The 27,665-nt window shown below is 34.3% G+C and overlaps 1 protein-coding gene across 1 annotated transcript in view; it reads right to left on the bottom strand.

Moving 5' to 3' along the window:
• Positions 1-9,071: 9,071 nt before the first annotated feature.
• The window catches only part of LOC114332534 (metabotropic glutamate receptor-like), a 248,028-nt gene continuing 229,434 nt past the window's right edge, over positions 9,072-27,665 (bottom strand). The window contains exon 3 of the mRNA XM_050641540.1: positions 9,072-9,530. Coding sequence (XP_050497497.1) covers positions 9,072-9,530 — 459 coding nt within the window. The remainder of the gene's footprint in view (positions 9,531-27,665) is intronic.

Raw genomic sequence — 27,665 nt, 5'->3', positions numbered from 1 at the left:
TCAATGAGTACACAAAAATCTTACGGTTACGAAGATGGCAATTCTTACCAAACAATAAATTTATTGCGGCAAGTAAACCCAGATGTATCAGCGAAAACACCAAATTTAGTAAAGCGAATGGACCAGGTTGTACTACATCGTATCCGAATAGGGCATACCAGACTGACGCACTAACACTTACTAAGGAAGGAACCTCATAGAGGGCAGAGGTAAATTCCTCACCAACCAGTAAAAACATATAATCCGACAGATATTTTCCTCACCAAATTTAAAGGTTTCTATTAATCCGGTAGGTATTTTCCTCACCAACTTACTCAGGTAATAAAATAAAAATATAGATTTAATTTAAGAATGTCTATTATGAAAGCATCCGAAATCCGAATAAAAGACATTAATTTCCTTACGTTATAATAATAGTTTATAATATAGATGCAAGACGTATAAATTATTATTTAATATTTATTATAAAAGACAGACACTTTACAAAATCCATTCTAGTCATTTGATTAGACTGATATCTTATTAATAAGGACATCGCACACATCTTATGGAAAATATAATGTCACTCAAATTCAATAAAATTTATACGAATAGATTCGTTTTAAATTAACGGTCAAATCTTATCATTGCGCCAACTCTATATTTTCAATAATAAGAGCAGAAATTGATATAAATAAATCTGAAGTCAAATGGGTATGTGCATAAGTTAGAGAGAGAAAAAATATTTTAAAACACCCAAATTGTCGGTACTCCATAAATCAGCGGATTAGTTTCACTAATCCGCTTAGGCCCAGCGGGGGTTTTAAGCTCTTTTGAATAGCACCCAGAGCAATAGTGATGGTAACTGACACTTTTACTGATTCAAAAAATGTGATTTCGATAAACTTTAATTGCCATTTGCGCCGTAATTATACGTAATTAAGAGTTGGCGCAATGATAAGATTTGACCGTTACTTTAAAACGAATCTATTAATATAAGTTTTATTGAATTTGAGTGACATTTTTCAATTTCAGTTTAACTTGTTTATCTTTGATAGGTTTTGAAATATGCAAACTTTAAATTTTAACATACCTACCTGAAATTCTTTAATTTTTTCAAAGAAAATATATATGGATGGATGCGTATTACAAAACGATAAATTAAAATGCGAATGAAAAAATTCGCAAGCATTCGTAATACGAATAACAGAAGAATTTGCCTCTGTGTCCACAAATATGGGGAGAATATGGCATTTTCGTCTATATAAGTTTCAACTAAATAATCAACATATCTATCTTAAATTTCATTTCCTGGTTTGCATGACATTAAATCAAACACAAAACAATCTGATACGTCTTCTGGTTTTATATGTAAGGCCAAAAGTATGTTTGAGCCACTTGCCTCTTTCAGAATCATTTTTATATTCTGATATTAAATCAAGAGACCAAGACATTTCTATATAGGTCTGGATCCCGCGTATGAAAAAAAAGTTGTTTAATAGCAAGCTGAAAATTTGTTAATAGCTTAAGGGTGTCTAGTCCGATAAACTTTGATATATGGAAACACTGTAACAGGGCAGTCTTAATTGTGGAACAGGTTAAAAATTTGGAAGGGTCAGACCACGAAAACGGCACATTTATTTTGTCCGACAGAACAGACTTAAACTCTCCGAACAGAGATCAAACTCTCATGCAAAAATCAGACTGCTATTTATCACCTGCCATAGTTCCTGTCATTTGACATATTCTACATGTTCCACTCATTAAAACGCCCATTTGGTGATAAATAGCAGTCTGATTTTTGCATGAGAGTTTAATCTCTGTTCGGAGAGTTTAAGTCTGTTCTGTCGGACAAAATACATGTGCCGTTTTCGTGCTCTGACCGTTCCAAATTTTTAACCTGTTCCACAATTAAAACTTCCCCTGTTCCAGTGTTCCCATATATCAAAGTTTGTCCGACTAGACACCCTTAAGCTATTAACAAATTTTCAGCTTGCTACTAATCAACTTTTTTTTCATACGCGGGCTCCACACCTAATACCAAGCTTGGTGTAGGTCATGGGTGAAATTTACAACCATGTATTTCAGTGTTCGGACACATTTCAAAGATTGCATTCCTTTTCAAAATCTTCAAAAATTTTACTAGCATTAAACTCAATCTTGAGAGCTTTAAAAATTTCTGATTTTAACAAATAAAAAATATTGTTGTAAATTTCTGTTTTTTTTGTTTGGCAGTAAACAGTATAATAAATAAATATAATGCCCATTAATTAGCCCATGAATAATGAATAATTTCAAATAATATGTGGTACAATAAGAAAATGTGCCATCCATTTAATAAAATTCAATGTGGCTAAAAGTCTTATATTTGTTTCACAACTAAATACAATTATCCTACTTTTGACACAGTTTATAAAGAGACAATTTTCCCTTTTGGTTGTTTTTTGAGCACACCTCTTCACAAATTCTTGAACCTCATCAACATTGGAAGGAAGTCGACGAGGCATCATTTTTCGTCGATAATTATATATTTTTTCTTATGTAACTGACAACAATCGTAGTAATTTTTTTTTTTTTTTTTTTTTTTTTTTTTTATTTAAAGAGATAAAGTCGCATCCACCCAAAGGTTATTAGCGACATTCCTGTAACATTTGTAATAATATTAAATTTAACATTTATAACAATCAATCATTTTAACAATTAATTAGAATTTGAGAACAATTGAACATTTGTAACAATTAATTAAGTTAAATTTTGTGTAACATATTTATACATTTTAAGTAACCCAATAAATTGTCCGGAACTAAATTTTTGTTGAGGAGTGCTTTCAGGTTATTTGGCAAATTGTAAAACTGTCTTTGATTTACATATTTAGGACAGTCTATCAAGAAGTGCTTTATACTGTCTACTGTATTGCATGTTTCGCATTTTGGAGGTTCACTATTTGAGAAGAGATAGGCGTGAGTATACCTACAGTGTCCAAGTCGTAGACGTGTAATAATAGTTTGGCATCTTCTGCTTCTGACAGTGGACTTCCATGAAAAAATGTCACTTTTGATGGTTCTGAGTTTAGAACTAGAGTCATTCCACTCCCGATTCCACGCACTTAACACTTTATTTTTGAAATAAACTTTTAGATCGCCTGCGACACTCCGACACTCTGTTTCTGATGCGTCACTGTTGATAGCGTTACGCGCACTAGTATCTGCTTCTTCATTCCCTTCTATACCTATATGAGATGGTATCCACAGGAAGTGGATTCTTCTAAAATTGTCTTGAGCTTTCATTAATTCGGCCTTGATCATTTTCTCAATGGGGTGTTTAGGGTATACATTTTGCAGGGCTTTGACTGCGCTGAGAGAGTCAGAAAGGACTAGACAACAAGGGATGTTTTTGATATTTACTTGCTTGATGGCTTTGAACAAACCAAATAGTTCTGCAGTATAGATGCTGGAATTTAAAGGAAGTTTAAATTGAAAAGTGTCATTTGGGGTTACCACTGCTGCTCCAACGCCAAGTTCGCCTTTGGATGCATCTGTATAAATTTTAATCCACTCATTGTATTGTTGATCTAGGATTGAATTTAGTTTGACTTTAAAAATAATAGGACTAGTTTCATGTTTATTATATATACTTAACGCTGTATTGACTTTAGGCTGTTCGATAGTCCAAGGTAGATAGTTATTTGTATTCGTTTGAAATACTGTTGGGAATTGAATGTTTATTCTGGAACTATATAATCGGATTCTCTCGTAGTAAGGTTTGGGGGTACGGGGCTTATTATTGTAATAGTTGATATATTTGTTATTAAAAGTATTACAGAAGAGAGGTTTTTTTATATCTGAGGCTATAGATGTAGCATGTGCTAGAGCTAAGTACATTCTTCGGTAGTTTAGAGGTGGTTCGCCGGCTTCGCTCAGTATGCTCTCGGAGGGAGTTGTCCGGAAGGCTCCAAGTGCAATTCTAATACCAGCGTTGTGTATGCTGTCAAGTTTTTTAAGTAATGTTTTTGAAGCAGATGCATATGCAATTGATCCATAATCTAATTTAGATCTAATTAATGTTTTATATATTCTCAACAGAGTTTCCTGATCTGATCCCCAATTTCGGTTTGCCAAGGTTTTCATTAGATTCAGTCTTTTATGACATGTTAAAATTGTCTGTTTTATATGTTCCTGCCAAGTAAGTTGTTGATCAAACCACATACCTAAAAACTTTGCCGTTGGTTTAAATGGGAGCATAGTATTATATAATTTTAAGGTGGAGGACGTTGATGAAGCCTTTTTGGAGAAGAGTATTCCTGATGTTTTTGTTACTGAAAATTTGAATCCGGTCGTTAGAGACCATTGTTCTAATTGGTTTAGAAAATGCTGCAAAGCGTTTGTCATTGATGCGGTGTTATTTCCTTTGATATACACAACAAGGTCATCTGCAAAAAGTCGAGCCTTTAGAGGTTTATTAAGGTTGTTAATAATATTATTTATTGCCACTAAGAATAATGTAGGGCTTAGGACTGATCCTTGTGGTGTTCCATTTTCTTCACTTTTCTCCTCTGAGTAAGTATTATGTACTCTCACGCAAAAAGACCGGTTCTGTAAAAAGTTTTTAATAAATTTCAGGCAATTTCCACGAATATTCCATGAATGGAGTTCTTTCAGAATATTAAATTTCCAACAAGTATTAAATGCCTTTTTCAAGTCGAAAAATATTGCAATACAGTTTTGTTTGGTTGCTAGCGCTTCATGAATGTCAGATTCTAGATCAAGAATATTGTCAATGCCCGAGCGATTTTGTCTGAAACCGTTTTGTTCCGGAACTAAACGATTTGATAATTCTAATGTCCACGTTAATCTAAGATTTACCATTTTTTCCATCAATTTGCTCATAGAGCATGTTAAGCTGATTGGTCTGTATGAGTCAGGTTCTAGGATTGATTTTTGAGGTTTTAAAAAAGGTAATATAATAGCTTTAGACCAAATTGATGGAAATTTATTATTTTGCCAAATTAAGTTAAAAAGTTGAAGAATAAATAATTTTGTTGAGTAAGGAAGATGTTTTAAAAATATTGCCGGGATATCGTCTGGGCCCGGGCTAGTGTTTTTTAATTCGGATAAAGCATTTTCCAGTTCTTCAAAAGTGAAGGGTAGATCCAATGGATCATTTAAATTGTCATTTTCAAAAAGATCAGTATTTTCTGTTATTATTTTTCTTTCAAGGAATGTATTATTGTAGTTACTGTTTGAAGACATTTCTCTAAAAGATTCAGCTAAAGTGTTAGCTATCTCTTGAGGACAAGTTGAAATCCTATTGTCAATTTTTAATTTCGAAATCATTGGCGTGTATTTCAAACCAGAAATTTTTCTTATTCTTTTCCATACTTCGCTGACAGGAGTTGAGGAATTTATTTCTGAAACATATTTGGACCAGGAAGCCTTTTTAGCTTGTTTTATAATAAGTTGTGTCTTAGCTTTAAGTGATTTGAACATGATTTTATTTTCAGGTGTTTTATGTCTTTTATATTTATTAAATGCAGTTTTACTTGCTCTAATAGCTGCTCCACATTCTGAGTTCCACCAAGGTACAGGAATCTGATTATTCTTTGTCTTTTTTGATTTCCCAACGAATTGCTCAGCACTACTCATAATAATGCTATTCAAATTGTTTAAAGATTCATCAATGCTTTCAGCCATTTTACAGTTTGGCATTGAGTTGTCGATATAATTTTCAAATTTTAACCAATCGGCAGTTTCAGTTTTCCATCTGGGTATGAAAACGTCATGGGTCAGAGCCATAGAGTTTTTTATTACTATGGGATGATGGTCGCTCCCATAAGTGTATTGTAAAACTTCCCAAAATAATCGTGGTGTGAGTGCAGGGTCACAAAGACTTAGATCAATTGCTGAAGAATTTCCGGTATTAATGTTAAATCTGGTTGGAGATCCGTCATTAAGAAAATTCAATTGAAAATCTGTAATTATATTTTCGACAATTTTTCCTCTAGCATCCGAATAAAAGGAGCCCCAAATAATATTATGACTATTAAAATCGCCCACAATAATGCGAGAGGATGGTATTTGACTGAATAAATTCTTTAAATCGTTGTACGTTACTTGGCGACTGGAGGGTAAGTAAAGGTTGCAAATAAAATACCTGTTTGATGATTGTATTTCCACGACTACAACTTCCAGATTTGTAGCCACTGGAAATTCTTTCGCTGATAGTGATTTTTTTACTAGTGTGGCTACACCACCTGAAGAAAAATTATTATTTGTTATCCTGTCTTTGCGAAAACAGTCATATTGGTTGGAGTTATATTTTTTTTGGGATTCAGATTAGTTTCCTGTAGGCATATTATATCAGGAGATTGTTCACCAATTAGATGTTGGAGCATAGCAAGGCGATGGAAAAATCCATCAATGTTCCACTGAAGTAGAGACTTGAATTTTATTATTGGCTTAATTGAGATGTGTCACTTTCCCAGTCCGATGCCTCACTGCCAAGATAACTATTGATTTTTTTCTTTATGGACGTGAACTTACGTTTTATGGATCTTTCCTTTAAATGGGGGTAAACTTGACTGAGCATATGGGACAAAGCTGATAGGTCTGTGGTATATTCTTGAATTGTGGTTATAGGTTCTGTTGATCCCGTGATATTCATTAAGAGCATGTTAAGTTGTTCAAAGTTTAGAGGGAAAGATAGAGGTTGATTTTCTATGAAGTTTTTAGCAGGGTCAAGTAAGAGAGAAAATGAGCATTCAGAAGTGCTTGCTGAACTAGTTTTAGCTTTTTTAGATTTTGCTTGGGCTTTAGGTGGTGGAAAAATGTTACATTTTTTTGAAGATGGATCTGCTTCAGGTGAAATAATTTCATTAAAGCTACGTTTTGGTTGATTGGTTGGTTGGTTGGTTGGTTGATTGGTTGGTTGGTTGGTTGGTTGATTAATTATGTGACTGTCCTTATTTGATGCATCTACTTTGTTCGGTATCTCTGGGAAATTTGAAATAGACATTTGTTCACACTGAGAAGCGTTTGTATCATTGGGTGCTTGCAAAGATATATTTGTTGCGCTGGATACCGATGCTTCATTATTTTGGTTGGGGTTTAGTTGAGGTTGAGCTAGTGGTTCGGAGCACTGTGATGCAATGTGACCTGGCTTCTTGCATCTGAAGCAAACTAAACTGTCTTGAGAAATGAATATTCTATAATTCGTGTTGTCGAAAACAAGAGTAAATGACTCTGGTAGTGTTAGACTGTGAGGACTGATATAGATTTGTCTTCGAAAACTAAGGATGTGATTGTACTCAGGCATAGAAGCATTAATTTTGAGGAATGTCATGGGGGAGACAGGAACTATGCCGATTTTTTGTAACTCATTGATTAGCAAGTCGTGCGGTATTGAAGGACATACGCCGGAGAGCACGAGTCGTTCCGCTGGTGTAACTAACCTTCTTGCTCTGAAAATTTCACCTTGTATTTCTATTTGACCATGATTATTCATAAAATCATCCACTATTTGTTTATTGGATAAATACATACATATGCGATTATTAGATAATCTAGAAGAGAAGATTATATTTTTCGGTTGAATTATATTTCCAAGTGGGAGAAGGTAGTCTTGAAGTTTGGTGTTTTCTAAGGCACTAAAGATAATTGCTTGGGACTTTAAAGGAAATTGCACTCTCGACGCTGCCAAAGAGTATGACTGTGGTGCATTTATTTGACTTTGATGGTCTTGTATTGAAGAACTGTTTTGTGATTCCATGTTAGAATTCATTTCGATAAACGTTAAGTGAAAAGTAAGTCCGACCCTGTACACCTGCTAAAACAGGTGTATAGGTCTTTACTAAAAGCGGTTATTTTGCTGGTAAAACTGGATTTGTTTGTTGACAACAATAACAAATAATTGCAATTTGTTGACTTTAATGCTAATTTAACTGGATATTATGTAAAGAGTTTGTACACTTACAGTTTATTTCAATATATCACTGAGATTCACAATTTGTAACTTATATTAAACTTTGTTAATATTAAAAATATTCGGAGCCCACATTGAATACAACATTATAGTTATCGGTGCAGAACCGAACTCCAATCGTAGTAATTGTTTTAGACAAATTAGCTGCAAGTGCTTGGCGTATAATTTTTGCTGGTTTTTCAATTCTCTTGGGCTTTAGGTTTACAATAGTTAGAAACAATTTTTCGATCTAACTTCTGACAGTCTGGTTCATGATTATGTTGTCGGCTACTTCTAGATATTGTAAAAGTTGCACCAATAGTAAAAAATTTCGCACTACAAGTTGTTTTATCCTCCAGAACACTTCTTCACTTTTTAAAACTTTCACTTTATAAAAAATAAAATTTTCAAATACCAATACCGCGTAAGGTTTACTGCGATCACTTTCTATTAAACATGCCATTTTTGTCAAAATTCCAATTGTGACTAAAAATAACATACTATAATTAATGAATTAAATATTATAATTATAGGTACCTACTGTAATTTAATAGTAGATAAATAATTCAATTGAATGCCTTTTAGGAAAATCTAAATGAAATAACTAAAATAACCATTTTGGTCTTGGTGAGGAAAATACCTGTGGGATTATGACATACCCTTATAAACGCAGGCAAAAGATTATTTTGGTGAGGAAATTACACCCGCCGCTCATAGAATATGCTACGCCTGTGACACCAATATAACTGTAGGTCAGATTGTTATAGACTGTTCATTATATAAAAGGGAAAGACAAGCTACTGGACTACCAAGTGATATAAAGTGTGCATTAGACAGTGCGGATTGTGACAAAATAATCAACTATTTTCAATGGGAAATAGTTGATTATAAAAATGCCACAAGAAAATAGTTCAGAACAACATTGTGACAAAATCATTAGGTTTTTAAAGGAAACGAAATTATATAACCAAATATGAGAGATACGTTAAGAACAATTTTAAATTATAATCAACTTTGTAAATACTCCATAGTTTATATTTTATATTAATTTCATCTGTATTGTACCACCACTAATAACTTTTATGGTTGATGCGGGTTATTTCTAATAAAAAAATAAATGATTATTCTAAATGAACTTACCTAGCATCCTCAGCTCTTGTAAACAGCACGACACCTCTAGCGTTTATTTTCTTTTTCAATTTTAAAATAATGTTGTCGAACTCTTTGTCGTCTGCGGCACTGGGCACTTTCTCAGCAGTGGCTATGCAGACATTACGTTCTTGTGCCTCCCTGTGGAACACTTCAATTCCATATTCCCCGTAGGATCCTTCTGAATAGATCGTCGATACATAGGACCAATTGACACTTTTGACAATGTCGACTAAAGCACTCGACTGAAAAGTGTCAGGAGGAACTGTGCGGGCGAAATATTTAAATCTAGTTTTGTCGCTTAGTGCCTTAGCTGTCGAGGCTGGGGATATCTGAGGTATGTGAAATAGTCCCAGAAGGTTAGCCACTTGGAGAGATACAGAACTGTAGGATCCTCCTACTACTCCGAACACTGGACCAGAGTAATTGTTACGTGGCACTGGCATCTGTAATAATAAAAAATGTATCCATTAATTAACAGTATTTACAGTTACGTGTAGTAAGCATTTATAAAATTATTTTTTACGTAGGTATATGTAAATATTATTTTTGTATTTAATAATAACAGCCCAACAAAAAAATTGTCTTGCTGCTTAACGAAAAGCAACTGATTTTGACTAGTTTAACTGTGCCAATTAAAAAAATACAAATCTTTTCTTTGTATCGGCTATAGTTTTCGAGGTACAACATACTCATAAAATACTTAAATATTCTTATATTTTGACGATTGCTATTTTTGACTTGTAAAATGTAAAGGGCATTAATAATAATATTCGACATACAGTATTGTGCAAATTAATGGAATCATTCTGACATTTTTTAATATTCACAGTTGGCAGTCAACAAACTATTTTGGGGATGTTTTTCGTACATGGGGGTTGGATTTTTGGTACCAATCTAAGGCATGATGAACAGTCAAAAATACACGTCCATGTTGGAACAGTGTTTGGACACAGAACTCCAAAAATGTCACCCCCAAGGAGGAGCGATTCTTCAACAGGACTCTGCTCCCTGTTACAAGTCAAAGCAAATGGTGGAATTTTCAAAAAATTAAAATAATAATGTTTTAGTTTTTCCCGGTAATTCGCCAGACCTTAACCCCATTGAAAATTAATGGGCCATTTGCACAGCTATACTGCGCAAAATCCACTGTACTATAAAAATAAATATTATAGAAGCTGTCATTCAGGTCTGGTTTTGAGTTAAAAGGGTATCTGGGAACTGTCTAAAGCTCGTAGAATCTACGCCAAAACGGGTAAAATCAGTAATAGCCGAAGGACCTATTTCCCATTCAGTGATGTAAGTTTTGTCAAAATATAATTTTTTTTAAATAAACCGGTTTTGTTAAAACAGCCTATGATTCCATTAGTTTGCACAGTACTATTATAGATAGGGTTACCATACGTCCGGATTTCGTCCGGACAGTCCGGATTTGAAAGACATGTCCGGATTGGCGCCCGGATATGAGAAATGTCCGGGTTTTTTTCTTTACTAAAAAAATATTTAAAAAACATATTTAACAAATTACTCGAAGATCTCAAAGATGCAAATTTTATTACGGTTACAATTGATAGTTCAAACAGAAACGAAATCAAACTCACTCCGGTATGTGTTCGTTATTTTAAGCAAAATGAAGGTGTCAACGTAAAACTTTAATTTTTTGATGAACTTCTGGGTGAAACATCTGATCTTTTAGTAGAACATGTTTTAAAATGTATTAAAAAGTATTCTATTGATTCAAAATAGTTTGCCTTTGTGCGGATGATACCAATACTAACTTTAAGAGTGTCAAAAGGACAGGGCAAGGATATGTTTTTTTTCCTTGGACTACCCCTGTCCGGATTTAGCCTTAATAAATTATGGTGGTGGTAAATAACCCTAATTATAGATCAACATACCCTAACATGAATTAAGCAATAAGACCTATTCCACATTAGCTTGACCAGATACCCAGTCGAATATTTGACAACTGGACATTGACAGAGAATAATATCGAAACGTCATGTGGCAGTACAAGTAACGTACAGAGTAATACATTTGAGGGAACCAACAGTGATTTTGAAGGAGATTCAACACGTCCTGAACGGTTTACTCCGGACGAGCTAAATGATCTTTTGAGAGATTTGAAACTTCCAAAGGAATTTTCCGACCTTCAGACTAAATTCAAAGAATCTTCTTTATCCAGGCACCATAACTACATACTATCTTAACAGAGAAAAATTTCTTTTGTCGTTTTTTTCTCATCAAGATGATGTGGTTTTTTGTAACAATATTAAAGGAATTTTAGAATAAAATGGGTGTATCAGAGTATACACCAGACAAACTGGCGTTTGTTTATCGACAGGTTAGAAATAAAACGGCGAAAGAAACAAAAGCAAAGCTGGATAAATATTATAGGACTATTGCTCCTTCAGACTACACTGTCAAATTTTGGTTCCGTGAATTTCGTAATGACTGTATGTATCTACATTGGATGACCACGTACTGGACGGCCCACCGATGCAGTTGCACCGGAAAATGTAAAGAAAGTCCACGAAATTTTTCTAGCTGATCGTAAAGTGGAGGTGTTTAAATTGGCAGTGTCCACAAGAATTAGTAAAGAGCGCAAAAGTCATATTTATACGAATGTGTGAATATGAAAAAATTATCCATATGCAATATTAAGGGGGGGGGGTATGGTTTGAAATATTTAATTTTTTTATAATTTCAAATAAAAGTGGATACTTTCAAGAATACTCTCTAAAAATTTCAAAATAATCGGAGTAAAATTACCAGAGATACAGGGTGTTGAATATCCCTACCTTCGACTCGTGTTGCCGCGGCTTCGCGCCAGCACGCTTGAGCGTAGTGAGAAACGTTAAACAACTGTTCGCATTCTCTTTTGTAGATTACTAGGCAATTCAAAAAACATATTTCAATGTTCATCACTTTACGATTTGGCAGACAAATCAGAAGATGAAGATGCAGTTGTCAAAACTTTAAACGCATTTTTCTCAAAACTGTTTTTTCAAATGCGGTGGACATTGTAACTGAAAAACTACTTGACCGATCTACCTGAAATTTTGCATAGATTTTCTTTAAACATTTTGTGAGGTAACAGCGTCGAGATATTTTTCGTTTTCTGCTTATTTTTTGTTCAACAATATTAAATCTGTTGGTTTTCACAAAATTTTTATCAAAAATTTCGTATTTTTGACTTCTGAGTGATACCAAAAATTCAAAAATTATTAAAAATAAAAAAAACTCGACGTTGTTACCTCGTGAAACTCAAAAGCTAATTAAATCTTTTTGACTTTTTGTTTCGCATGATCCAGTGATGAGTTCTGATGTCCACCGCAAAATCCATTTTTTTTGAGCTGCCTTCCAAAATTTGTCGCCAATGGCTTATTTTTCAATATTTTGGATTTAATTTTTTCTTAAATATTCTTTGAATTGTATTTAATATGTTTATTTAATTTAAAAATACAATAATTCTACCACAGCTTCGAAAATAAAATCATAAACATCTGCTTGATATGTTGATTTCAAACCATACCCCCCCCCCCTAAACGCTTTTCTTTAGTTCAATCGTTTGGGTAAAATCTTTAGACGTTAATTTGACTGCCTTTTCTTCAATGCAAATGAACGAAAATTTGCAGCCAGATGCATTCGCGGGACAATACACGAATGGTGAATAAAAATTTTTTTGTGTTTATTAATTTGTTTAAATAAAAAAAAGATTTTAATAGAAAACGCTTAAATTCTCTTGTTTTTTACAATGTAGAAACTTGAAACTTTTACAGATTGTAGATAATTATACACTCCTGGTCAAAAAAATCGGGACACCTTAAAAATGGGTCATTTTTGATGACTCGAATCTCCTAAACGTGTTGTTCGATTTTAGTAATTTTTTTAATATGTTATAGCCTGGTTCTCTAAGAATATGGATGTAGTAATAGTGTTGCTGAAAAGGTAAATTTCACTCGTGTTTTTTCCTGAAAGTTCGTAACACTGTGTGGAATATTCTAGCATTTAAAAAATGTTGAAATTAAAACTCAATTGTAGCCTTACCGTTTTTTAACATTCTGCTTTTTGACTCATTCACTTATATTAAATAATGAAAAAGTTAGGTACTTTGACAACTAGCCATGTTCTTCATCAATAACGGGTGTTTCTAAATACGTGCGACCACAGAATAACTAACCATACAGAAGCGAAACTCAGGCCCAAAATGGTAACATAAGTTTCATGCTCATGTATCAACGTAACTGGTATAACCTCACTTTTAGACTGACAGTGACAGTTGTTTTAGTTAAATTTTATATTTATATATGTTTTATTTTATAGTTTATTTATATTTTATAGTTAAATTTTATATTTCAAAATTAATTAATAACTACTTGTCAAAAATATCACATCATTTGAATGGGTCTATTTCTTAGAACATCAAGTTCCATTCTGTAACTAGGGCTCAAGGTCAAATATTTCGGTTCCCACACAATCAATGGAAACGACTGTCAGTTTCGCTTCTGTATGGTTAGTTATTCTGTGGTGCGACAAACTTGAAGGGGTAATTCTGCATGAAAAATAATGACCGTTTGATTTATAAACATAATATGTCTGCAAATGCTTCGTTTCCGAGATACAGGATGTTGAATTTTTTCTTACACACTGACGATTTATTTATTGCTCTAAAACGGGTTGGGATATGCAAATGAAATTTGGTGCGTTTTAATATGCAGTGATTGCACATTTTTTGACATACAACTATGTATATTATATTCACCATTGGCGTGCATACGAGTCATATTACCCGGACATATTATCTCTATGCACGCCAGTGGTGAATATAAAATTTTTAGTTGTATGTCAAAAAAGTGAAATAACTATCCCTTAAAACCTACCAAATTTCATTTACATATCTCAACCGGTTTTAGAGAAATAAATAAATCGTCAGTTTGTAAGAAAAAATTCAACATCCCGTATCTCGCCAATGAACCATTTGTGAGATGAAAATTTCGTATTGTGAGATGAAATCTAACACGCGACTGTTCACGTTACAGGAGTGAGCGCTACTACTCCCGGGTTAATAAGTGCGACAAACTTTAAGGGATAATTCTGCATGAAAAAATAATGATCGTTTGCTTTATAAACATGTGTCCGCAAATTCTTCGTTGCCGAGATAGCGGATGTTAATTTTTTTCTTATTTTTTCCGGCTTTTAACACTCTCCTTGGCCCTAACTCTCTAATGTGTTTCCTTTCTCCCTACTACTTGAACTTTTGAAGCACAGGACTACTAAAGACTTCCTCTAAGAGTTTCAAATGAAGATATAACTTCTTGCATTACATCGGGCGACATGCCAGAGTGGAATATACAAAACTATCCCTGCCACATGCAAGCTGACGAGCAGTGTCTAAAGTTGGTCACGGAAGCATCGTCTATGCTAATGTATGTGGGCCCCAATCAAGAGATGGATTCATCAGGACAACACTTAAATCAAGGTCCATGCTGTCAGATTTTACCAAGAAATCACAAAGTTGGTGTTTAAGAGCTGGACACAAACAGATGAGAAAAAAGGTACATATTATGTAAATAGTGTAAAAAACACCCACTCATTGGTTGGTTGGAGAGAAGGGTGCGTGTGGAGCTAGAAGTGCAAACTCCCCCTCGTTTTGAGTTCTGGGTTGTTTAAATATTATCACACAATATCTAAACAAGCGAAGAGCTTCACAATGTAACAGAAAAATGAGAAAACTAAATGTTTTTTAATGTATCAAAATCATCAAAAATTTCCAATTTTTATAGATTTTGATTGATCTTGCAGGATCGGAAGATATTCGTTAAATGCGTGAAACTATTTTTTTATTGCTCAACCATGCAAACTGTAAATAAATTTTACTGTAGCGATAAATAAAACGTATACGAAGGATAAATAAAAATTTTTGAAAAAAGGTAAAATTAAATTTTTTTTTCATAATGTTTAGGCCCGTTGCGGGATCGGAAGAAAAAGTCCGATTTGAATAATTTTTTTTGTTTTTCTTGTAATTACCAATCGCATCTTTTCCGCACTATAACCCTAACAAAACAAAACGTTCCAGGAATGTACTACCACAGTTCTATCGATATTTGAATGTCCTGGCCATTCAGGGAACATTCGGTGAACATCTGATTAAATTATTCCTGGAATGTTACCATAAGATATGTTTCCATACTTACTCAAAGCAAGTCAAAATTTACGTATGAAAACAGGAGGTGGCCTTAAAAAATGTTTTTCGTCTCCTGCAAAACTCATGAAAAAACGTATAGGAGGTACTGTCACATCACTGACGATATATTTCAGAGAATGTCTAAAAAATATAGTGTGAATGTCCTACGAACATTCGTGGGAATGTCCAAAGAACATTCGTAGACATTCATGGAATGTTCCAACAAGACATTCAAGGATTCTTTAAAATGCTGACACAGCACTTTCCTGGGACTTTCCAGGGACATTCGTGTGCTTTTGGGGACATTCCAGGAATGTTTTCAATGTCCTGTGTGTACATTCTAGGAACATTCCTGGAATATTTTGTGTTATTAGGGAACGACACGGCATTATCGACTTGACTTTTTTCGCACCACCCTAATTTACAATAAATAAATCGTCAGTTTGTAAGAAAAAATTCAACATCCCCTATCTCGGAAACGAAGCATTTGAGGACATATGTTTATTAAGCAAACGGTCATTATTTTTTCATGCAGAATTAACCCTTAAAGTTTGTCGCAATTATTTAGAAACACCCTGTATTGATGAAGAACATGGCTAGTGGTTAAAGTACCTAACTTTTTTTTTATTACGTAACATAAGCGAATGAATAAAAAAACATAATGTTAAGAAAACCTGAGGCTACAGTTGGGTTTTAATTTTAGTATTTCATAAACGCTAGAAAATTCCATAGGGTGTGGTGAACTTTGAGAAAAAAAAACACGGTTTGATTGGTACACCCGTTATATAATGAAAATTTATCTGTCGAACAGCTATATAATTAAAGCGATATTGTTAAAGAATAAGGCTATAACATATTCAAAAATCACTTAAATCGGACAACAGGTTTAGGAAATTCGAGACATCAAAATGACCAATTTTGTAGGGTGCCCATTTTCTCTGACGCGTAGTGTATTTTTTTAACTTTTTTTATACATTTCCAATTTTACACCATGTTTAACTTTTGGTTGTATAAAACGACTTCAGTTTCCATAGATCGTGAGTTCCATTCAAACTAAAATGGCCTGTTTTATTATTTTAATCAATGAAGAATGCCGACCTAGAAAAGTAATGCCAATATAGTGTTATTATTTCGTACACGTACTGGCTAATCTCTGACAAAATGATTTCGCTGAAAGGACCTAAATTTACAGATGTTTCGGTGAACAGTGTCTCTAATTAATTAATTAGGAATGTTTTCAGCATTTAAAAGACAAACACACTTTAATTTCAGTAATAGGATTCCAAAAACGGTTCGTCCGATATTTAAGCGTAGCTAAAACCAATTATTGTTCATTACCTTGACAAGTATGTTTAGAAACTGCACGCTTAAGGGTTTAATTGCCACACTAGCTGGATCTGAAATATCAGGTTTAAAAAATCCAACAGCAGGGCTCATAAACTGCCGTTATGGCCAAAATTGTATACTAAATTAACGAAGTGAAATGAAAGACAATTTATATTTAGACCGGTCTAGTTAGACTCAAAAATAGGAGTGAGGTTACAATAATTACCATCAAGCTGAAAATTGCCAGGATTGTTCAAAATACCATCATAAATGAAATCTAAAAAGTCCTCATAAATCCGACCCCATAAATATGCATTTAAGCTAAATAAAAAAATATTTATTGTATGCTAAAGTCACAAAATATATTTATTGAAACTTCGATGAACTACATCATTATATTCATTTATTATTTGTTTATATTATTATTACATTTAAAACTATACATTATTAAATGTTTTTCTAAATTTTCTACAGAAAAGCTAAGCCGTCTATCTGACAATAATTGTATGTATGCGGAAAAACTTCTTTCTACTTCACATGTTAAGGGAGCAAATTTAAAGTATTGTATAATTCAGGATTATACCTATAAAATTAAATTATCTTCACATTTTCTAATCTTAATATTATTTATTTTAATTATTTTTTGATATCCCTCATTCTTCTTTAACACCGTGCAGAATTTTTCATGCATTTTGTTGATTTCCCCTAGGTGTTTAATTTTTTCATTTAATGAATTGATAATTTCAATACTTTGGTCTAATGAAATGTTTCACTTTTCTAATTTAGTAATTGGTTCAGCAATATTTACAAAATTGGTTTATATATAATGTGTCAAGTTACTTTATAATAGCGGTTTTTTTAAACATACACACATTTTTATAGCACCTGAGTTATCTACATCTAAACTACAAATGACGTCTCTAATTCCCTCAAAATTATCAGTTATGAAATTCACTGAATTTATCCATGTTTCCCATCTAGTTACCACAGGTTCAGGTAGTAAAGGCACATTAGGTAAACGATCTTTTTACACCTCTCAGAATATATACACTCGCAGAAGGGCTTTTAAAAGTTTTGGTTATATTTGATACAAGGGTATTGACCATTGGAAATTCTGTTCTTACAGTTTTTGCTACTCTATTTAAAGCGTGTGCTAAACAAGTAACAAATTAAAAAATATATTTTTAAATGTTGTCTATCTTTGGTCATAGGGCGCAGCATCACTTAATAATGACAAAAATTTTTCACTAACAAAATGTGACTGCATATTGTAGAGTCCCTTCGTCTCCTTTATTCGTCATCTCCGTGCCTTATAAATTTTAAAAAGCAGAGATTAAGGATGTTACCAGAAAGTGGTTCTCTTTACCACCAAACGCTATAAGTAGAGAAAGAAATATCATTTAGTCATGATCTCAAATGTTTTAACTGGGCAGGAGATAATGATTTGGATACAAGTATAATTAATATGGATAAGGAAAATCTTCTTCTTCTTCAAATGCAAATCCACTAGTGGATGTTGGCGATCACATTTTCCATTAACTCTCTGTTTCTTGCAATGTGGATCAGTGATTGTATGTCGGTAATCCCTGTCCATTGCCTTATGTTTCGGAGCCAGGACATTTTCTTGCGTCCTATTCCTCTCTTGCCTTCAATTTTACCCTGGATTATAAGTTGAAGGAACTGGTATTTTTCGTTTCGCATGATGTGACCCAAATACGCCGTTTTTCTTTTCTTGATGTTTTCGAAAAGCTGACGTTCTTGGTTGATTCTTTTAAGGACATCCACATTTGTGACTTTCGCCGTCCATGGTATCTTTAGGATACGGCGATAAAGCCACATTTCGAAGGCTTCTAATCTGTTTGTATCCCTCGTTTTGAGTGTCCAGCCCTCTATGCCATATAGCAGCACCGACCACACGTAGCATTTAGTAAACCTTAATTTCAGTGTAAGGTCGAACTCTGAGCAGCTCAGTACCTTCCTGAATTTTACGAAAGCTTGTCGAGCTTGCTCAATGCGACATTTTACTTCCCTGTCCGATGCCCAGTCTTCAAAAAGCCACGTTCCTAGGTATTTGAATTTGCTCACTCTCTCAATTGACTTAGTATTCAGTGTTATGGTGGAGTTTTCAAATGCATCCAAGTTTCTGGAGATAATCATGAATTTGGTCTTTTTGGTATTAATCTCTAATCCCATTCGCTTACTGTATTCTCCGATTATAGTGACAAGTTGTTGAAGATCTGCTATGTTGTCGCAAATTAAAACAGCATCATCAGCATATCGTATGTTGTTGATTAATACTCCATTCACTTTGATTCCCATCTCTGCATCTTCCAAAGACTCTTGAAATATGGCTTCCGAATAAATGTTAAATAAAAGAGGGGAAAGCACACATCCCTGCCGAACACCCCTTCTTATATGTATGGATTTGGATATAGAATTGTCTATTTTTAATTGTGCTGCCTGATACCAGTACAAGTTTTCAATGCATCTTATGTCTTTTTGGTCTATATCAAGCTTCTTGAGGATCTGCATTAACTTGTGATGTTGGACACGATCAAACGCTTTCTCGTAGTCTAGAAAGCACAGGAATACGTCCTTCCTCTGATCGTAACAATTTTGGACTAACACCTGTGTTGCTACTATTGCTTCTCTTGTTCCCAAACCTTGCCTAAACCCAAACTGAGAATCACTGATGTCCCATTCACATTTTTTGTATAATCTTTGATGTAGTATTTTTAAGAATATTTTTAAAGTGTGACTCATCAGGCTAATGAGTCTGTGATCCTCACATCTTTTTGCATTGACTTTTTTGGGTAGGGGAATAAATGTAGAGAGCAACCACTGCTGAGGATAGCAACCAGTTTCATAAATAAAATTAAATATTTTATGTAGTGCTGAAATTCCCCTTTCATCTAGTAGTTTGAGTATTTCTGAAGGGATTTCATCAGATCCAGGTGCCTTATTGTTTTTTGAATATAATATTGCCTTTTCTATTTCCTCTTTAGTAATTGAAGGGCCAGTCAGCTGGTCGTCTGTATAAACTTCACTCATGGGTCTTTCGTCATGAAAGAGCTCCTGAATATAGTTTTCCCATATATGAATTTTCTCTTTTTCACCTAGCACTACCTGGTTATCCTGATTAACTATAATAGTTGGTCTTCGTTTTCTGTATATTCCAGCAGTCTCCTTAAGCTTTTTATGTAAATTCCGATCGTCGTGCTGTCGTTGTAAATGTTCTAGATCGATACATTGTTGCTTAAGCCATTCATTTTTTGCTATTCTTATCTTTGCTTTTATTTGCCTGTTAATGTTTTTATACATATTGCTGCCATCTGGGTCATTCTTGTGTCGTCGTCGTTCATCCATTAGTAATAGTATTTCTTCTGTCATCCATTTTTGCTTCTTGTTCTTTGGTTTGTACCCCAAGTTGCTTTTCATGATGTCTGTTACAGCACTTGTAATCGTATTCCATGTTGGTGTTAGATCTTCGGTAATGTTTGTCGTCAATATTTGAATTTGTGTGTTTATTTCATTACTTATTTCTGCTTGTATCATTGGATCTTTCAGTTTATCCAATGCGATCTGTTGTTGAGTTTCAGGCTTGTTTTTGCATGAAAGAGCGATCTTTATGACGGCCACTAATAGTACATGGTCAGAAGGCACATCTGCTCCAGGATATGTGCAAGCTCTTTTGACAGTTGTGCTGAATCTACCGTTGATAAGAATGAAGTCTATCTGATTTCTTATTATGTTCTGAGCTCTATCGGCTGGAGATTTCCAAGTATAAAGGCGACGGGGGTGTAGTTGGAACCATGTGTTGGTAACTCTCATGTTTTCTTCCTGACAAAATTGTATAAGTCGGTCACCGCTTTCGTTCCTTGTTCCAAGACCATAAGGTCCAACTACGTCTTCAAAGCTGGCTTTTCCTATTTTGGAATTAAAATCTCCCATAATTATGTTAACATCATGTTTCTTTGTCAATTTAAGCAAGGAAATATGTCAATAAGGAAAATGCAAGCAAGGAAACCAATAAGGATGCTGATCCAAATTTTGAACGCGACAGTGATTATGAATTAGAATCAGCCGATTCAGAAACTGATGATTCTGATAAAAAGGAGATAAGTTCCGATAAGAAACTTAGAACGTATTTTTGATTAATTAAAAATAAAGGCCGTCAAGAAATTCATAATTTTATAATTTTCTTTGTTGGCATTAACGACAATTATTAATTGTCGTTTTTATTCCATTTGTGGCATATATTCCTTTATTTTAATTATTAATTAATAATTATAATTTATAATTATATAATAAATAAATAAATAAATTATAATTATAATTTAATTATTAGCAATTATTAATTTTCGTTTTTTTTTTCATTTATGGCATATATTCCTTTTAAGTCCCATATTGGCTAACCTTAATCGTGGCTTAACTTTACAGCGATGTGATCGACATAAACGCCAGAGGTAAGTTTGGCATATTCATCAGTGTTATATTTTAATTTGACATAAGGCTCCATATTTTAGTTTTTAATTTAGTTCAAACAGTATTTTAAGCCACATTAATGTTTCAATGACATTAAAATTTGAAAAAAAAAATCAATTTTTTGAGCCACTGTGCAGATAAACAGAATTGGTAAAAATAAAAATACGCAGTTTTTTGTGTTTCTTGAAAAATCAAGTTAATGTCGTTTATGCCGTTTTGGCTTGACAGCGTCGATATTTATATGGCTGATAGACCACGTAAAGGTCGCAAACCAGGCAAGCCGTCGCATTTCTGACCCTTATCAATGTTACAGATATTATTTAAATTTGTTTCTCCGGCTTTTGTATTATATGGAATATGTCGTAAATTTTTATTACCTAAAATCTCATTGGCAACATCGTAAATGGTTTGGTTATGGGTCCCTTAGCTTTGCTTTCGATTTTGTTTAAAGGTTTCCAGTGCCAGTTTTCCATTCGTTATTGCTTAACATTTTAATTACTTATTAAAAATATTTACACAGAATATACAGGGTGTAACAAAAATACAGGTCATAAATTAAATCACATATTCTGGGACCAAAAATAGGTCGAAGTAACCTAACTTACCTTAGTACAAAAATATGCACATAAAAAAAGTTACAGCCCTTTGAAGTTACAAAATCAAAATCGATTTCGTCGAAGATATCGAAAACTATTGGAGATTTTTTATTGAACATGGATATGTTGTATTCTTATAGTATGAACATCTTAAAGAAAAATTATACTGAAATTTGGGCACCCCATAAAATTTTATGGGGGTTTTGTTCCCTTAAACCCCCCAACTTTTGTGTACATCCCAATTAAATTACTATTGTGGTACCATTAGTTAAATTCAATATTTTTAAAACTTTTTTGCCTCCTAGTATTTTTTCGATAAGGTAGTTTTTATCGAGTTGGGGCTTCTTTTTTAATATGTTTACATAAAATTTTTATGAGGGTTTTGTCCCTTTAAACGCCCCAAATGTTTGTGTACGCTCCAATTAAACTATTACTGCGATACCATTAGTTAAACACAGTATTTTTAAAACTTTTTTGCCTCTTTGTATTTTTTCGAGAAGGCACCTTTTATCGAGATGTGGCTTCTTTTTTAATAAGGTTCAAAAAATACCTAAAAATGTGAATTATAAATAAATTTTCATATTATTACCAAGTCTCCATATACGTACTTAACCATACACCAATTGTGATGGATTTGACAAATATTCAAAATATCTCGATAAAAACTGACTTTTCGAAAAAGTACTAAGAGGCAAAAATTTTTTAAAAGCATTGTGTTTAACGAATGGAACTACAATCATAATTTAATTGGAACGTACACAAACGTTTGGGGAGTTTAAAGGAACAAAACCTCCATAAAGTTTTTATGGCATGTCCAAATTTCACTATAATTTTTTTTTCGATGCTACTGCCACATGTCCATTTTCAATAAAAAATCTTTAATAGTTTTCGATATACTGAAAAAAATTTATTTTCATTTTGTAAATTCAAAGGGCTGTAACTATTTTTATGTGCACATTTGCACTAAGATAAGTTAGGTTTAATCGAACTATTTTTGGTCCCAGAATATGTGATTAAATTTATGACCTGTATTTTTGTTACACCCTGTATGTCTTTTAATTAATTGTTTTCATGGAAGCACGTATGTATTATTTAGTAAAATTTTGACTTGATTTGGTACACCGGAACTATTTCTCTTATAAAATCCAAGTTCTGGATATTTTTATTATCAGAAAATATAACCATATACTCGTATCAGTATTCTCACTAACCCTACAATTAGTGCAAAAGGTACAGGTGCAGACCTCTGGTGGCCAAAGAGGCAGCAGAGAAATGCTACAGAGAAGCTAGTCAAGATACAAAGGCTTGTCTGTCTCAGTATAACAGGTGCAATGAGAGGCACACCAACTGCAGCAATGAAAGACCTTACTAGACGTTCCTCCTTAAAAACAATTTTTAAAAATACAAGTGCGAGAATTGACTTTATTGCAATCTAATAGTTACAATGTAAAAAATGCGACTTAACTACTACAAAGAAATATATCAGACTAATTATAATCAATGAAATGAAATACATTACACATTTGAAAAATAAGCAATAATACAGAGGCGGCTCTAGCCCATGTAGCGCCCGTGTGCAGTCGATGCCCTGGCGCCCTTTGGCAGACAAGCAGTCAAAATGGAATAGTCGAATAGGTACCTAACTTTTTTAATCATCTTTAAAGAGGGAGGGTCTGGAATCTTCATCTCAGATATGGGAAGACATCTCAGTCCAGAACGCCGTCTGACTGACATTAGTGCAGGATTCATTCTTCGCAGCCCTAGCAATAGTTCCCGAGGTACTTTAAAACGCCCTCTCGTCACCGAGGCTATGCCGAATGCCTACCTGCCAAACCAAACCTCCCGTCTGTCATCCAGCGCTCCAGAAGAGGAATGGCCGCTGCAAGGGCCTCATTATACTTTCACAAAATTTACACCTGTCTCTCTTTCTATTCTGTTCCTTTCTACTATCCATCTGTTGCACTCTAGCATCGTAGGTGTAACAGCGTCCTGGTGTCTGCAGTATAGGCATTCATCAGTGTCAGCCTTTCCGAACCTATAGAGGTAGGCTCTAAACGACTAAAACACCCGTGTCCTGTGAGCACCTGGGTTAGGAAATAATCCAGGCGCCTGTGACTACAGTCCACCCAATATTTTAGGTTCAGGATCAGCATCTTTGTCCACTGTGCCACATGCTCCGTGTTGTTCAATTCTTCTTGCCATCTTTTATTTGTCCTTTCCCTTTCCTCTCTTCTCTCGGCCATAGTGAGCTTTAGGTCTCTTCTCTCATATAGCTCTTTTCTTTTCACTACCAACACATGCAGCGGAACACATCCAGTGATGGCCCACAAGGCTGCGGCAGACACAGTCCTGTATCGCATGCTACTCGCAGCAGACTTGTTCTGTCCACTCGTGTCATGCGCCCCCTGTAGGCCTGTATCTCTACCGCCTCATTCCAGACTGGTGCCGCGTAGAGGACGATCAACTGCACAACGCCGTGCAAGGCCCTCCTCCTTTCAGATTTGGGTCCCCCATTGTTGGGCATCACCCTTCCCAACGTAGCCGCACTGTTTGCAGCCTTCTGGGTCACCACATGTACGTGCTCCCCCACTTTCCGTTCTGGTCCAACGTTACTCCTAGGTATTTTACGTGTTTCTTGGGTACTAGACACGCCCCTGCACATTGCAGTTCCACACTTTGTCTGTTTCTTTTACCAGTCAGAATGATGGCTTCGGTCTTCTCTGCTGCGAGTTTCAGTACGTGCTGTATCATCCATTTCTTCACAACACCGCCTGTGTTCCGTACCCGGTATTTAAGATCTGGCTCGTCGTCCGTCACTACCAGCGAGGTCGTCCGCGAATGCGAAGGGAGTCATACCCTCTCCAATCCACAGTTCATCATCCTGTCATATGCCAAGTTCCATAGCGTCGGGCCCAAGACAGATCCTTTCTCCACCATAATTCTTCTCTCCAACACATAGTCCGCTACCGCACGTTCATCAGGTATCCAGGACATTCTCTCTCCTCCATTACCTTCATTACCTCGTTCCACTGCAGTGTATTGAATGCATTCCTAACATCTAACAACAACAGGGCCGCCCAACAGTGTTCATCCCTCTATTGCGCAAAGTATCGAATACACTCACCGTGCTTTTCCTGTACAAAAACCAAATTTCCTCGGTAATAAGCCTCCCGACCTCTCAATCATGCCATTGATACGTCCCCGCAACATTCTTTCATCACGCATAAGCGCCATAACAGACGAGCGACTGTGGCCGGCCACTCTGTGGATCGACAATAGCTATTTGTATAACAAGGGAGGAAAGTGCTACTTTTCCTCCCGAGAATGAAGTTTACTGCCCGACGCGTAGCGGAGGGCAGTAATCATTCAAGGGAGGAAAAGGCACTATACTCCCATGTTATACATATGGTTTTTCCACCTTCCTCAAATAACAAGTCATTTTTTCATATTTACTTAATTTATTTATGTAACTAACCAACAAAATTTATTAGAACTAAAACTTACAAGTAGGTACAATATAACTGTCAACTGTCAAATATAAGTCAAATTATTAATGTAAACATTGTTAAATCAAAATAACAATTTACTGTTTTTTACCATTCTGCAAAATATAGGGTGTTTTATAAATAAACGTTAAAATGTATCGATACTTACGTAATAGAAAATAGATATTGTACAGGGCGTCAATAAGTTATATTTCATGAATGAAATACCATGACGTCACTTTTACTTTTCCTCCCTAGGGAGGAAAAGTACAACTTTGCTCCCTACAATCAGGTCCGGAAAAGTATACTTTCGGTAGAGGTAGGTGGAAAAAGTAGTTTCCGATGATTGACCGTGGGTTCTTATGTGGAGTGGACGTTGCATCACAGACGAGTGGCTGTGGCCGGTTTTAGTCGCTCGCATAAGAACCCATGGTAAACTACTTTTGTGGATCCACAGAGTGGCCGGCCACAGTCTCCCGTCTGTTATGGCGCTAAGTGCCAATGTAATCTTTAATTAATCGTTTAAAGCATCTTTTATGTTGAAACAAAGTAAAGGACCCGCTCTTTGGCGCTCGGCGCCCCCAACATCCTGGCGCTCACTGTGCACCGCACACCCTGCACAATGGGTAAAGCCGCCTCTGCAATAATACACAAGTTGCAGTTTGGAAATAAGGTCGACCATAGTTCAGGCACTGACACATCAGATTTAGGGTATTGGCCTATAAATATGGGGTCAATGGCTATTGATAACTCCCGTATGCGCGCCAATGGTGAATAAAAAAATTCTTACTTGTATGTCAAAAAATGCGCAATAACTACCTCTTAAAACCCACGAAATTTCATTTGCATATCTCAACTGGTTTTAGAACAATAAATAAATCGTCAGTTTGTCAGAAAAATTTAAACAGCCCTTATCTCGAAAACGAAGAATTTGCGGATATCCATTTATCAAGCAAACTGTCATTATTTTTTCATGTAGAATTATCATTTAAAGTTTTTCACACTTATTTAGAAACACCTTGTATATAAATCTCAAAAGCGTTAAAAAATTTGAATTTGGCGCCAAGAACTTTGTAAAAAATAACATGTCGTAGTCAATAAAAAAACCTACAAACTAAAAGAAAAAACAAGGTTCTACGATAATTACAACCAAAGATAACGAAATATTAGGTTTCGATTTTTTTTGAGGTTATGTTTAGCTCTCGAGGTCTAAAATTTATTTTGATCTTTTTTGGGATGTACTTGAAGGAACATAAGGCAGATAATGATTTTAAAATTGAATCAGGAATCAAAACGGTTAACAAAAATACCGAAAAATAATTTTTCGTTATTTTGACCATGATGCCCCACCTATAAAAATTCGAAAAAGAATCATGGAGATAATACGACACCCACTAATTATCACATTTTTTCGGCATTTTGGTCAGCCTACTTTTTTTTAAATAAAGTTTAAAAGTTTCAAAAGCAAAAAAAATCAAAATCGAAGATATCGCCAAAAAAACGAAAGGGTTGGTGTCTTGGGTTAGGTGTCTAAAAATTTTTTTGGTCGAATAGTTTTTGACGTAGAATAACATGGTATTTTAATTTTTGGAATATATCTGGGGAATTTTTCACTATCTTAACCGGCTAGACTACTTTGTTTTATATATTAAACACTACTAATCACTACAAATCGATTATTACACTGGTCTACATGAATTTTGAGTCTGAATTCTGTACCTCTGATTTTGATTACTTATGCCTAACTGAAGAAAGAAAAAATATTTTTATCTAATAAAGTTTGCTTTTGTACTTACCAGAACAAAATTTCAAATTTTATGAAAAAGCTCGATTTTTTAATTTAAATTATTTAAAAGTAAACAAATTTTGAATTATATATTTATATTTTTATTAACTTTAGTTACAAAAGACCGCATAAACATATAAATACAAAAAACAATACAAATAAAACCTTAAAACATAAAGAGTTTTGGTATTTCTATTGTCTAAACAAGGACTCTCTCGTAGGAGCCCCCAAACGTATTTAGTCCAGATCGCATCTGTTTTGAGATGGACGTTGAGAGGTGACTCAAATTTTTTTGCAGAAATTGCTTGAAAATAACTCAAACAACAATACTTGAGTTATCCTCTCACTCAAAATGGTCCGGAACATTGTTTAAATAATCAAAATGTCAAAATATGAAGGAAAAATTCGATTTTTTTTATTGGTTTTTTGATTATAACTTTAAAACTGTTCATTTCTGAGAAAAGTTGTACTGACATAAAAGTTACATAATTAAATTTCCTACAACAAAGAATTAGCTAGAAATTTAAAAAATAGTGACCCTTGTTGTAAAATAGCAATAATTGCGAAAAAAACCATACAAAAACAAGTATTCGCATTTTACGTTTTTAAACCATTTATGCTACACTTAGGACCTTCATATTTTACTCAGAAAAACTTTATGATATAGTAAAATAACACTGTGTATTCCATTAAGATCGGTTTAATAGATTTTGCAA

The sequence above is a fragment of the Diabrotica virgifera genome, chromosome 10 (assembly GCF_917563875.1).
Source record: "Diabrotica virgifera virgifera chromosome 10, PGI_DIABVI_V3a".
NCBI lineage: Eukaryota > Metazoa > Arthropoda > Insecta > Coleoptera > Chrysomelidae > Diabrotica > Diabrotica virgifera.
Note: the sequence above shows the minus strand (reverse complement) of the source record. Positions and strands in the feature narration are given on the sequence as shown.